Genomic DNA, 14,735 nt, shown 5'->3' with positions numbered 1-14,735 from the left:
AGCCTCTGTCCTGATCCCCTCTGGCAAGACAAGTGGACCAGGACCCAGGAGGGCCTACACAAACTGATGCACCAACTAAGGACAATGCATGTGGAAAACCTAGACCCACCCCCTGTTCAGGCGTAGCTCTCCTCCCTGTTAGAGGACTATGGGAGGGGAATAGGATGGAAGAGGGAGAAAGGAAAGGTACAGGAGGGAGTGAGGGGGTAAAATTGAGATGTAATATGAGTAAATTATAAATAAATAAATAAACACAGGAAAAAAATAAGCCACAATACGTGGCTGCTGGGAACTAAACTCTGTTAAAAGCAGTAACTGCTCTTAACCACTAAGCCATTTCTCCCGCTTCCAGAGAAGGTCTTAAGACTTTAGTTACAGGCTCAAAATTTCTCATTTCTCTGAGAATAATCTTCTACTAAGTCAAAGAAAATGTAAATCTCATCAAGTCAGATAATTAAGCATCCTAGTCACTATTTGCATGGTTATAACCACCTTGGGCTCTGCTTTCAGTAGACCTCTGCTCTAGTCCTAGACCAAGCACTATCCCTTCACGGTACGTCAGGAATTGTACCTTGACAATGTATTCAGCTCCTGTGGTTACTCTTAACAAGAGCCTCAATTTTGTCAGCTGCTGGAGAGACTAAAGTCTGATTCCAGAATACATAGCTGTAGCTACCCTATTCATGATGCTAATTCTGTAAGTCCCACAAGTCTCTCTTTGCCCCCTAAATCCTCCTCCTGTTTAGGTAAGTGGTAGAAACTGCCTGGATTAAGATTTTATAAATGCTGGGACATAAATACTAGCCAAGTCCTTTCTAATTATACAAAAGAAGGAAGGCCTCCTAACAACATTCCCTCTACTACTCTGATGCCCTGACTCTGCTCTGCTTTGGCTGTACAGAACTACTAATCTCTGAAAGAGAAGGCATACAAACAAACTGTACAATACAAGTATACAAAAGTGCTTCTGGCTTTACAATGAATTGTATTAGTATAGCCTAAAGATCAAACCATCATAATTTACTCAACTAGTCACCCTGATGGCAATTCTTTCCAAAAGAATAATTACTCCCATTTCACCTTAGCAATTGTTGCAGGAGAAATCCCAAAAGGAGACCATGGGTCCACAGCTTCTAATTTCATATTTACAGAAAATTCATGGGTTCCAATAACTTGCTTATCCTGAAATGTATACAAAAAAATAGTTATATATATCATACATTGATTAATTTACATTCACATGTACCTGAACAGTGGTGATGGGTAATCTTTATTGCCAACCAGACTGAATTCGAATCCCTGGGTGGCACAGGGTGTGGTGGTGCACACCTTTAATCCCAGCAATCAGGAGGCAGAGGCAGGTGGATTGTTGTGAGTTCAAGGCCAGCCTGGTCTACAAGGTGAATCCAGGACAGCCAAGGTTAAGACAGAGAGACCAGGGTGGGTAAATCCCTGGATGGCATGCTTCTGGGTGTGACTCTAAGGGTGTTTCCAAAGGTTTAACCCAGGAGGGAAGAGCTACACTGAGAGTGGAGAAAACTGCCCTTATGAACATGGCCCTATACTGACTGAAAAGGAGGAAGTGGGCTGAGAGCTAGCACTCATCTCTTTTGCCCCCTGGCTGCACATATACTGTAACCAGACACCTCAAGCTCTTGTTTCATTGCTTCCCAGCCATAATGGTCTACCATCCCTTCAAACAATGAGCCCAACTAAACCCTTCATTCCTTAGGCTGATTTTGTCACAAGGTGTTTCATCACAGCAACAAGAAAGGTAATCTAGTTATTAAAATAGCAAAACTGTTAAGCTTCTGGTAAATCCTGTAATTTTTTTTTCCTCAACTCTCTACATCTAGACTACAACAAACATTTGGCGGGGGGGGGGGGGGGGGGGGGGGGGGGGGGGGGGGGGGGGGGGGGGGGGGGGGGGGGGGGGGCAGGAGGTCAAATTTATTTCCTAACTAGTTATGGTTTTGTAGTTAAGACTAGATAAAGGCGCATGCCTTTAATCCCAGCACTCGGGAAGCAGAAGCAGGAGGATCGCTGTGAGTTCGAAGCCAGCCTGGTCTACAAAGTGAGTCCAGGACAGCCAAGATAACAGAGAAACCCTGTCTTGAAAAACCAAAAGAGAAAAAAAAAACTAGATAAAAAAGCTGGACAGTGGTGACACACACCTTTAATCTCAGCACTTGGGAGGCAAAAATAGGAGGATCTCTGTGAGTTTGAGGCCAGCCTGGTCTGCAAAGCGAATCCAGGAAAGCCAGGGCTACACAGAGAAACCCTGTCTTGAAAGAAACAAAACAAAGACACTCAATAGCTTTAAGAGGATCTGGAGAGAAACCCAGGTAACTGCTGGAAAACAAGGGTGATCAGATCCCTCAGGTCTGACCCCTCCCTCCCACAGCAGAAGCCACAGTGATCTCTGCCTCCAGGAGTATTCTTTGTTCTTTACCTCTCCTTTGCTACTCTCTACTGCAAGGAGAAACTTTGTATTGATCATGAGTTTCTGTTTCTACCTTAAATAAGTAAGAGGGTAATGGCTCTTCCTCTTTCACTTTGGCCAGAATCTCTTGCCAGTCAGCTTCATTTTTCAGATGCCTGATGGCTGTAGTGAGACAAAACAGCATGTTTTAAGAGGAGAAAACCTACACAGCCAAGCTTCTGAAAGCACTCACATAAACAGAAGCACCTTCTACCATGGATTGGAAAGGGTTCAGGCCTTTTACACCCACCTTCATACAAAAGAACCCGTAGTACTGGACTCTGCTTAAAAGGCCAGAAAATTAAAGTTTGGTAAAACAGCTACAGTAAGAGCAGAAGTATTGCTGTAGTCCATGAAATAATACAATGAATACTCAAACTGGATCACACAGAATTAAACGCAAGTGAGAGTAAAGTATTGGTTAGAGGAAAAGCCTAAGGTATCATCAGAATGTACACTAAATTATAAATGTAATAACCAAATCAAAGAGAAATATACACTTAATGTAACTAACTGCTTTGTACAAATAGGAAACACTTTTTATGTGAATTAAGAAAGGCTTTCATAATACGGAGCATATATTTTCAGTCTCACAGATATTAATAAAAAAACAATAATGGAAGTTTATAGGAAAATGCTATTACTCTTTACCTAATGGGGGCTGAAGTTCATATCCTTGCTGAGCAGCCCAACCAATGTGATGAAGAAATGGATCTAAGTAATACAACCAGTGTTCAAAACCATCACATCTTTCAAGTCCTTCATAACGCAGCTTTAGTCGTCCCCCAATGTTCTCCACAACAGTAACAACCCAAGTGCTTAAAGAGTCCCGAAAAGCTTGGCATTCTAGTCTGGATCCTGGAGCGATGAGATCTAAAGGATTCCTTCCATTGCGGAGCTATATGTTAAAAACATGAAATTCGAAAGGTTAATGTTTCTTTTTAAAAGTCACGTTCTAAATTTTTTCAAACTAGCTTTCATATTGTTTTATTCACCCCAAAACAGGGCACTAAATTACATTGCCTACAGATCGCCTCCCACAATATTACTTCTGGATGATATGAAAATGTTTTCATAAAGAAAACCTTACCTATGACACAATAGAATTATTTTAACAAATATCTCTAAATTATTATTTCATTTAGTAGTATTTTTTAAAGATAGGTTTCTCTGTGTAGCCTTAGCTATTCTGGAACTTGCTCCATAGACCAGGCTGGTTTGGAACTCAGACATCCACCTGCCTCTGCCTCCTAAGTGCTGGGACTAAAGGTGTGTGCCAATACTGCCTGGCTTCATTTAGAATAATTTTTAAAAAATGTTTATTTATTAATTATGTATACACTGTTTTGCCTGTATATATGCCTGTGTGTCAGAAGAGGGCACCAGATCTCACCATAGATGGTTGTGAGCCACCATGTGGTTGCTGGGAGTTGAACTCAGGACCTCTGGAAGAGCAACCAGTGCTCTTAACCTCTGAGCCATCTCTCCAGGCCCCATTTAGTATAATTTTTAAAATGGAATTTTGTCTCTGATTGAGATAGCAAATATGATCATCATTAAAGAGAAAATCAAGCATGCCTACACTCTTCTATAATCCTAAGACTTAAAAAGACCATAGTGAATATTTGGTGTACACATTACACAAAAGTCAGTAACTACTTCTGCTTTTCTTAGTTTCGGTTCTTTTTTCTTTTTTTTCCAAAATGTATCCTGCTTTTCACTTATTAGGTCACAGATCTCTTTTTATTAGAGCAAATGTAAGCTTCCTCTACCTTTTAAATTCTTCTTAGTATTTTGCATTTAAGTGAGCAATAATGTATTCACTTCTGATGAAATTGTAATTGTTTCTATTTTTTTTAACCCACTCCACAATGTTGTCATGAACACAGTAAAAACTTTTAGTTATGGGGAAAGGAAGGAAAAATGCAGAGACTAGATCAACAGCTCAACAGTTAAGAGCATGCCTTGCCGAGGACCTGTGTTTGGTTCTCAGTAGCACATCAAGTGGCTCACTCTAGAGGATCTGATGCCCCCTCCTGGCCTCAACAGGCACTCATACCCATGTGTGCAAACTCCTGTGTACAGACACATACAAATATACATGACTAAACACAAACCATAAGCTGAGCATGGTAATGCATATCTTTAATCCTAGAACTCAAGAAGCAGTGGCAGATAAATTTCTGTGAGTTCAAGGTCACCATGGTCTACATAAGAAATTTGTGGCTAACCAGAGCTACACAGTGACACAGACAGACAGACAGACAGACAGACAGACACACACACACACACACACACACACACACACACACAAAAGAGACTGTAGGAAACGTAATTTGTACATCCGTTACCTTGGGTTAGAGTCCCTGAATATAGGAGTGGGAATGGAGTTAAATAACAAGAACATTAGTGAACTCATTCCAAAGTCATCACTTACACACTTGACCATAGTTGTGGTTGGCCTGGAACTCATTATGTAGAGCAAGCTGGCCTTGAACTCAGAAATTTGCCCAACTTTGCTCCCTAGTACTGGGACCAAACAGTTTTTTCCTAGTATAAACTACTCTGTGAATCTTTTATATCTAGGTGTATAAAAGAACAAATGAACAAATGGAGGAATACATTAATAGTTCCAAGCTTCATGATGGCAGAATCATGGTCAACACAGGGCAGGATATTTTATCTGCTCATTTTTCACAACCCCATTCATTCATTCATTTAATATTTACCAGGTATTTGGATGTGCCAGGTCCTAGGTAAGGATAAAAAATTAATCTGAATACAAAAAAACCTTTTAAAATTGTTTCAAATAGTGTTCACAATGGGCATGAAAATATGTATCAGTAGACCCTTCAAAGGCTAATGATTCAAAAGCTTCTCAAGTAGTAGTGCAACTGCTCAGACTAAGCACTCCAACACTTATGCTTATGACTCTAATAACAAGGCTTCTTTTTCTTAAAAGTAGTAAGTTATCAATCAATTTTGGATTCCTTGCAAAGGTTTTCCATACTGGTTTAAGCAGTGATACTCACGCCCTCTAGCAAAGACACAGGAGGACCACAGGCTCCTATCAGGGTCTGCTGTAGAAATGCATTCCAATCAGACACTTTATCCCTGATGCCTAAATGAGGGAAGAAACGGTTATTGTTTGTGTCAGCCATAGAACACAAAGAAATGTGACATATAGAAACAGCTTAGAGGTATATTTTTCATTTAAAATTCAGTTTTGAAAAGACAAAACAAAACAGCTATAAAACTTCTCTACTCTTCATGGAGCCATGTTCTGGCTAGTCTTTGTCATGTTGATACAAGCTAGGGTCTTCTGGAAAAAAGAAACTTTAGTTGAGAAAACGTTCCCATCACAGAGGCCTGTACTAAAGTCTGCAGTGCATTTTCTTGATTAATGGTTGATGTGGAAGGGCCCAGAGCACTGTGGGAGGTACCAAGCCTGGGCAGGGAGTACTGAGTAAGCACAGGGAGAGGGCCAGTAGCAATACTCCTCCATGGCCTCCACTTCAGCTCTTGCCTTGGCTTCTCTCAATGGACTGTAGCCAGTGGCATCGCTACCAAACAATCCCTTTCCTGCTCAAACTGCTTTGACCATCCATGGTCTCTGTCACAGCAACACAAACCAAACAAAGACAGCTGCTCTCTGGTTAGCTCAATAACAACTGTATGTAAAACAGAGACTATGTGCTGAGTAATTCACTTACCCGATTTTATTTTTTTAATTGCCTACTTCGCTTTTGTTCAAAAAAAAAAAAAAAATTCAAACATGAATTAAAAATGCAGAATGGAGTCTGGGTATAACAGTTCATGCTTTTAACCCAATACTTTGCTTTTGCTCAAAGACAGCTTGATCTGCAAAGCAAGTTCTAGGCCAGCCAGGGCTACACAGTGAGAGATACTGTCCCAACACGTGCACTCACGTACAGAGAGGGAGAGAGGAGATGGGGAGGGAGGGAGGGAGGACAATGAATCCTCATGCACCCTAGCTACATCTTTTATATGGAGCAAGAGTTAACAAACTTGTAGGCTAAGTCAGGGCTGCTGTCCAGTTTTATAAGTAAAACATGACTGACACATGGCCATGCTGACTGTTGATGTTTCATCTGTGGCAGCCAGCCTTCAAACTGCAAGGGAAGAGTGCAGCAGCTGTGATGGAGACCATATGAGTGACAGAGCTAAAAACACTCACTCTCTGGCCCTGAGCAGATCATTTGCCAAGCCCTAACTCATACCTTCACAATTTCTACTCCTATTCAATCAGTAATTACTTAGAAGTCAATTCTAAATATCATTATAATTTAAATCAATATGTATGTCACTAAACATTTATAAAGTAACTTTTAAATTTTTTATACATTTGAGTGTTTGAATGTGTATGTGTGTGTGTGTGTATATATATATATATATATATACACCATGAATGTGGAGCACAGCACCCCATGGAAACCAAAAGTGGGTGTCAGATCCCCTGGGATAGGAGTTAAAGACTTTCAAGCTGGGATGTGGATGCTGGGAACTAAAACTGGGTCCTAAAGAAAGAGCAGCCAGTGTACTTAACTGCTTAGCCAACGCTATAGGCCCCAAATAGCTTTTTTACATAATCAGAAGTCACATGTTTAACAAGTTATTAATTCTTTAAAAGCAAATGTCTAGTTTATCTTCAAACTCCCTCAATCATATAAAAATTATTTTAATTTATTTGATACTGCAAACAACTCATAATCGAAATTCCTTTTTGTCTGTAGGTTCATTTTTGTCTTTTCCTTCCCTCAACTTATTGGATTTTTAGGTTTTTTTTTTGGGTGTTTTAGAAAACGTTCTACATTTTATTACTGCACAAACCACACCCCCAATTTTGACATGATCAAGTCTCCAGGTTAAAATGCTGAACTCCATCTGGTAGGATCGATCAATGACCATGACTCAGTATAAAGCCTCAGCCTTGCCATCCTGTGAATCCTTACAGACCCGATTCGTTCTCCTGCAGTGTCTTCTCTTGGAGTGGTACCTGATTTTGTTACCACTTTTCATCCAAATCCATTGAGGAATAGGACGATTTTGCTTTTGTTTCTTGGCCAGAAATCACTTGAGACTCTGAAAGTCTTGTGAGAAGACATGGCGAGAAGCTGAGCCTGGTGCACAGTGCACGATGGCGGAGGAAAGGAGATGAGGAGGCCCTGGCCCCACTTTCCTGTAGCACACTTACTCAGACAAGAAGCCTCTTATCTTACATAGTTTTTCCAGAATCTGTTTTCATTGTCTGTTTCCTTTTGGTGACCAGTTGTCCAACCGCCCCATGGTTTTCTTGTTTCTCTAGTCTGTTTACTGTGCTGGCCTTATATTTGCATACCAGGGAAGTACAGCTCCACTGAGTTATGACACTAGTCCTGCCTCTTCTATTTTCTACAAATCATGAGTTAGAGCCAGAGCTTGATCAAACTTGGGTCTAATTTTTCTGGAGAGGGGAGGGTAAAAACATTTCACAAGTGGAATTATATCCTTCCACAAAGTGAAACGTAAGGTCTGGTTGTCTGTCCTTCTGTGACATTTATAGCTTTTTAACAAATTGTGTGTATATGCATGTGTGTTGCGTGTGATGTAACTGTGTTTACAATTACCTGTAAGCACACACAGGAGGCAACAGAGAATGCCAGGTGTCTGTGTATCATTTTTTAACTTATTTCACTGATAATAACTCATATTCTCAATTTTATTTATAACTCTTATTAAACTAACCAGAGAGTAGCTAGCACTAGTCCACTGTACTGGGGATACAAACACATGTAGCCATGTCCAGCTATTATGTGGGTTCTGGGCTCTGAACTGAGGTCCCTCAAGTTTGCACAGGAAACACTCTTACCCACTAGGCCATCTCCACAGCCCCTAACAGATTTTAATTGTCACCACACAGATACTCTGATTCATGGGGGAGAGGGGGTGTTAAAATGGCAAAAATAGTAAAATTCTATCATTACTTGTTCATCAATTAATCAAAATATTTCTTTAAAGAAGAATTTCTCTTTATAAACTATTTGATGAACTTGAAGTAAAATTTATGAAAAGAAATCAGGCTGTAGGTAGATCTCTTTGAGCTCAAGGCCAGCCTCATCTACCAAGTCCAGGAAAGCCAGAGAAGCTCTGTCTCAAAAAACCAAAGAGAAAAAAGAAAAAGAATAAAGAAATCATGCTATATGGATGAATTTTTTTATTCTTTCTCCATATTTTCTTTTAAAATAATCAGTTGGTTTCCTGGCACCAGTGAAGTTTTTGTTTACAAATTTTACTATTAAGTCATAAACAAATACATGGTTGGTGCCACTGCAGTTATTGTCCTTATTAATGCCCAAAGTATCTCTTTAGTCAGAGGATGTCCCTTCAGGATGATTCCTGAGCCCTTTTGTTCTGACAGTCACAACAGTATAACAAGATACTTCTGGCTCATTTGCACATTTCCTAACCCAAATCAGAACCAGCTGCTTGTGCCTCCTGAGTGCTGGGATTAAAGGGAGAACCACCACTGCCTGGCCTAGACAGAAACTTACTCTTGACACATGACAAAAGAAAGCAACATGTAACTCAGAGCTTCCCTTTTTTCTAAAAATGTTAGCATTATTAGTAAAAGTAAAAAGATCTGAACTAAATAATAGCATTTTGCTAGATTTACTTTTCTGATATTGGCATTTTTCTTTTTAAAAAAAATTTTTATTTAAGTAATTTATTCAGATTACAACTCAATTGTTTTCCCCTCACGTGTATCTTCCCATTCCCCCCTCCCTCCTTCTTTCATCCTAGTCCCCTCCCCTAGGTCTGTGACAGAAGGGGACCTGGTCCCCCAATGTAAGATCACAGCCTATCAGGTCTCATCCTGGTAGCCTGCTTCCTCTTCCTCTGAGTGTCACCAGGTCTCCCCACCAAGGGGAAGTGGTCAAATAGGGGGCACCAGAGTTCATGTCCAAGTCAGTCCCTATTCTCCATACAACTGTGGAGAATCTGCTGTCCATTTGGCTAGATCTGGATAGGGGTTCTAGGTTTACGCATGCATTGTCCTTGGTTAGTACAGTAGTTTGAGCACTACTCATGAATGTATTCTTTTTAGAATTACATTAAAGTTTCTATGAGTAAAAACGGCAACCTCTTTAAAGTCAATTCTCAAGCAGTTCTTTAAAAGACGCCGGCAGGGGTAGAGAGAAAGGGTAAAGCCAAGGTGGTAAAACATCAACAATTGGAAAAACTTCACAGTCATCAAGAATTTTTTATACTATTCTTACAAATGTCATATAAACCTGAAACTAAATCAAAATACAAAGTTATAAATATAAAAAGTCCTAAGTTTTCTTGATCTATAATCTCTCTTCCTTTCCTCGCCTTTATCTTCTTTTTAAAAAATTATTTTTGTTTTTGTTTTTCGAGACAAGGTTTCTCTATGTAGCCTTGGCTGTCCTAGACTCGCTTTGTAGACCAGGCTGGCCTCAAACTCACAGGGATCCACCTGCCTCTGCCTCCTGAGTGCTGGGATTAAAGGTGTGTGCCACCATGCCTGGCTAGTTTTTAATTTCTATAAAGCAACTTCAGGACAGACAAGGCTACACAGAGAAACCCTATCTCAAAAAACCAAAAAATAAATATTTAGGTTGGTTTTTTTCTTTTTAACATTTACTTAACATTATTTTAAACATTGAATGTTTTTGCCCATGTATACATTTGTGTACCACATGCCTTCCTGGTGTCCACAGAAGTCAGAAGAGGCCACTAGATTCCTTGGTATTGGAGTTTTGAGCTACCATGTGGGCACTGGAAATTAAACCCAGGTTCTCTGCAAAAGCAGCAAGTGCTCTAAACCACTAAGCCACTGAGCCACCTCTCCAACCCCTTTCCCTCTTAAATTTATTTTAATTTTTTTGGTCCTTTGTAACTCCCTCCAGTGTAATGTATGGCCTTCTTTAAGTAGGGTACCTTCCTGGAACAGAGCTTCAGTCAGCTTATTTAGAAATGCATAGCGCCTTGTATGTTACCTAATAATCCCAGCATTTGCAGGGCTGAGGCAACAAGGCTTGCCAAATTTGAGGCTAGCCTGTGCTACGGAGTAAGACCATGACTAAAAGAAAAAAAAAAAAAAGTCTGTAATATAGTTTGCAAGATTACTTAAAAGGAGTGAAAGTTAAGAGAAAATAAAAACAGAATTTGGGAATGGTGTCACGGGTCTAAAATCTCAGTTATGTGGGAGGTTTTCAAGTTCAAGACCAACCTAGACTCAAGAGTTATACCCTGCCTCCACAAAAAAGGCTGGTAAGGGGACTGCGTATACAATCTGGCCTGCAATCTCATCAGGTATGGTGGCATATGCCTGTAATATGAGCTCTCATGATGATTATGAGTTTGAGGCCAGCCTGAGCTACACTGTGAGATGTTGTCTTAAAAACACACACACACACACACACAGACTAGACTCTATCTAGGAAGAAGACTTCTTTAATCAGATTTATAAAGGTTCTGTTTTCAATCCCCAGAAGAACAACAAGAAACTCCAAAATCAGAAAAACAAAAACAAAACAGCAACAACCAGGCACCAAGTCCCAACTCATATAGCCTCAGTCTGAAAAGATTAGAAGCTATGGTTTTGATGACCATAAAAAAATAAAAAAAAAAAAAAAAAAAAAAAAAAGCCAGGTAGTGGTAAGTCTGTAAGTTCCAGGCTAATTTGGTCCACAAAACAAGTACAGGATATCCAGGGCTACACAAAGAAATCCTGTCTTGAAAAACCAAAACCAAAACAAAACTTGATAGTTTATAGAGAAAAAAACTAATAGGAAATTACAGGGCCAGAGGCTCAGTTGTTGGAGCTCTTGTCTAGAATACCCAGAGCACTGGGTTGCATAAATGGAACCTGCAGCAAATGCTTGGAACGCCAGCATTCAGGAGGTAGAGTAAGGAAGGTTATAAATTCAAGGTCATTCATGGCTGCATAGCAAAGTCAAGGCCACCTAGAGCTACAGGAGACAATGTCTCAAAGACTAAATAATAGATAAAATAAGGGGCTGGTGAGATCACTCAGCAGTTAAGAGCACTCACTGGCTGCTCTTCCGTAGGACCCAGGTTCAATTCCCAGCACCTGCACAGCAGCTCACAAACAGCTCTAACTCCAGTCCCAAAGGAACTAACAGTCTCTTCAGGCTTCTTTGATTCAGTAGAACAAGGGTCCTGCTTCCTCTCAGAAGAGGTGCTCTCTGAAGAAGCCTCAGCCAAAGGAGGACCCAGAAAGTCTGAGCCTCTCAGCACAACCTCTCAGCAGATCTCTGATTTCTCTCTGAGAGACAGACTAATGAGGAACTATGAAAGGCCTGCTGAGTGCTGGGTCTGGCAGCATGTGTCAGGAAGGAGAGGCAAGAGGATGGCAAGCTGAAGGCCAGTCTGGGCTACACACTGAATGAAAGCATAACCTAGGCCAATCTGTCTCAAAACAAAAAAGTTTTTAATGGGGAAAGGGGCTGGAGAGATGTCTCAGCAGTTAAAAGCACTGACTGTTCTATTACAGGGCCTGAGTTTGATTACTTGGCACCTCTTAACTGTATGTAACTCCAGTTCTGGCATCCATGCACATACCCCACTAAGGCATACACGCCTGAATACTTACAGACACAAACACACAGTTTAAAAACAAGTCTAAATGTTAAAATAACAAGATAAATCATAGATAATGTGATATTACTTTAGAAACAGGGACATATGCATTACTTCCTATAAAAACTTTCATTCAAAATGTTAGCCCAAAAAGCTTTATACATCTATGTGAGAGTAGACTGAAAAACTTAAGACCATGGCCAATCTCAATTTTCTCACAGCAATATTTCATCACACCTTGAAAAGAAGTACTTTACTACCTTCTGGGGCTTCAAGGGCCTTCTTATTCTGCCGACACCACCCGATGGGGAAGAGGCCAGCTTTCCTGATATCGCACCAGAAGTCTGCTTTCCGATCTTCCCCATAGCCTTCGTAACGGAGCAGGAGCAGCTGCTCACAGGCAGTGATGACGGTGGCAACCCAGTACGTCTCAGGATCAGTGCTCACAGCCACCTCCAGCTTCATCCCAGGAGCAAATCCGTTTTGCAAACGTATGTCCACCTGAAGACAGAAATGTTATTAGGTACCAGACAAACATATTACATGAGTGATTCTCTGCCCCAAATTCCTTTGAAAGACTTAACATTTCTTTCTGAAGCACTAAATGCCAGTAAAATCTTCTCAAGGGAAACCTGAGAAATTCCAATTATAACTCATAGCAGTGGTCTAGACAAAGCAGAAGTAGCTACAGGGCCCAGTCCTACATGACAGTGATGGAACTTGGTATTTTCAACAAAACAGTCTATTATGACTATATAGAAAGTGTCTTCTAGAAAGCATAAATATTACTAAACATTCACATTTCATAACCTTCAATATGTCTTCAAGAGTGATTTCTACTTCGCTCAACAAGAAAAAATTAGGAAACAACAGAGAGAAATAACAAAAGTCATGGAGATAGTAAATAAGCAGTATTAGCAATATTATATACCATACGCATGCAGGAAGCCACGCTTCCAGTGTCAAAGTCTATGCTTCTGTCAGCTGTTATAATAAAGTCTCCCAATTTAGATAAAAAGCTAACATGGTGACAGAGGTATGGATTAGCAATTCTAAAGTACATTAAAATTAAGTATATGAACACACTATGGATAATAACAATCACTGTGGGAGAAGTTACAAATAAAAACGAGGTGGGGGAAACTGGAGTGGATCCTTTCATTCTGGACTGGAAACATAAGTATCTAAATAAGAATATAGTAACTGATAAGAAAACACTATAGTAAGTATGTGTATATTTCTTAACTCCAAATTCAGAGGACTACAGATATAGAAGTAAACAAATCATTGCCCAAATCTTGGTTTTTACACATCATCTTTCAATAAACAAGAACAGGGGATCAAGCTACTGGTAACAATTCTGGAAAAATAAAAATATAGTAAGAGCCGGAAATGTCTTGATGTATCAAACAGAAATAATCAAAACAATGATGGGCATATGTCAAAAGGAAACAAAAGATGACTAAAAAGATCTCCCAATGGAGACAGTAGCAAACCAAAAGATAAATATAGGAAAAAAAAAAAAAAAGATGGAAAAATATGGGCATGTGGCTCTGAACTAGTCCCAGCACTCAAGATCCCGAGGCAGGAGGAACATGAGCTCTAAGCCTGCCTGAACTACGTAATGAGACCTTATCTCAAAAATAAATAAATAAATAAATAAAATGGAATGAACATAACTGTCATCAGACAAATATCATATAAATAAGCACAGCAAGCAAAAAATAATTATTGACAGATGCTAAAACTACTATGATAAATAAAGGTACCTGCCACCAACCTTGACTGCCTGAGTTCAATCCCTGAAGAACCCCGCAAGTTATTCTCTAACCTCCAAACATGCACTGTGCACACCAACACACAAATAAGTAACGATGTAATCAAAAAAATTTTAAAGCAAATGGAAATGAAGTAAAAAAAAAAAAAAAATCACTGGAAAATCAGAGTGTAGTCCTTAATAAACCAGAAAAGCCAAGTCTCGTGCTCTTTTCTTTTTAAATAAATCTATAGTTTTCTTAAAATAAAAACTGAAAATATAGTATGAAATTCACATTCAAAAGTTTTTTTCTCAGAAATCTTGCACACACCAAAGAGGATTTAACACTGTCACTCTAGGCCAGGTCCATACAACACCGAGAACTGACGGATCTCGTGATTCAAGACAGAGTGTGCTGATTATGAGTTACTTTGAAGATTCTGTTTTGTATTTTCAAGGGAACCAGTACTCCAATGTGTGCAGGTAATTTTTTGAGACCACGGCTTTGGAAGTTATTCAGCCCTTAAACTCACTCAACTAAGCTTGTGCTGCCCGTGACTGAATCTTGCCAGTAAGAATTTCAGAGCTTAAAGTTCAAGAAGCAAGGAAACAAGAGTTTCTATCCTAGCCAGGTGTGGTGGTGCACACCTTTAATCCCAGCGCACAGAGAGGCAAAGACAGATAAGTTGCTCTGAGTTGGAGGCCAGCCTGGTCTACAAAGAGAGTTCAGGACAGCCAAGGCTACACAGAGAAATCCTGTCTGGAAAAAACCACCACCACCACCAACAGCTTCTATCCTACCAGCATAGTCCCACCACCACCCGTGCCTCCTCAGCTCTCCTGCAATGCGTCAGGCAGAGGCTCTGCCTG

At 40.0% G+C, this 14,735-nt stretch overlaps 1 protein-coding gene across 3 annotated transcripts in view; it reads right to left on the bottom strand.

Annotated features, from left to right (window-relative positions):
• Sfmbt1 (Scm like with four mbt domains 1) overlaps positions 1-14,735 on the bottom strand; it is a 97,978-nt gene that overhangs the window by 28,034 nt on the left and 55,209 nt on the right. For all 3 annotated transcript variants that reach the window (XM_051140878.1, XM_051140863.1, XM_051140871.1), the window contains exons 4-8: positions 12,370-12,610; positions 5,515-5,603; positions 3,134-3,380; positions 2,517-2,605; positions 1,081-1,182 (exon numbers count right to left, since the gene is read on the bottom strand). In XM_051140878.1, coding sequence (XP_050996835.1) covers positions 1,081-1,182; positions 2,517-2,605; positions 3,134-3,380; positions 5,515-5,603; positions 12,370-12,610 — 768 coding nt within the window. The remainder of the gene's footprint in view (positions 1-1,080; positions 1,183-2,516; positions 2,606-3,133; positions 3,381-5,514; positions 5,604-12,369; positions 12,611-14,735) is intronic.

The sequence above is a fragment of the Acomys russatus genome, chromosome 3, assembly GCF_903995435.1.
Source record: "Acomys russatus chromosome 3, mAcoRus1.1, whole genome shotgun sequence".
NCBI lineage: Eukaryota > Metazoa > Chordata > Mammalia > Rodentia > Muridae > Acomys > Acomys russatus.
The sequence above is the reverse complement of the archived record's forward strand: the minus strand, read 5'-3'. Positions and strand labels throughout refer to the sequence as shown.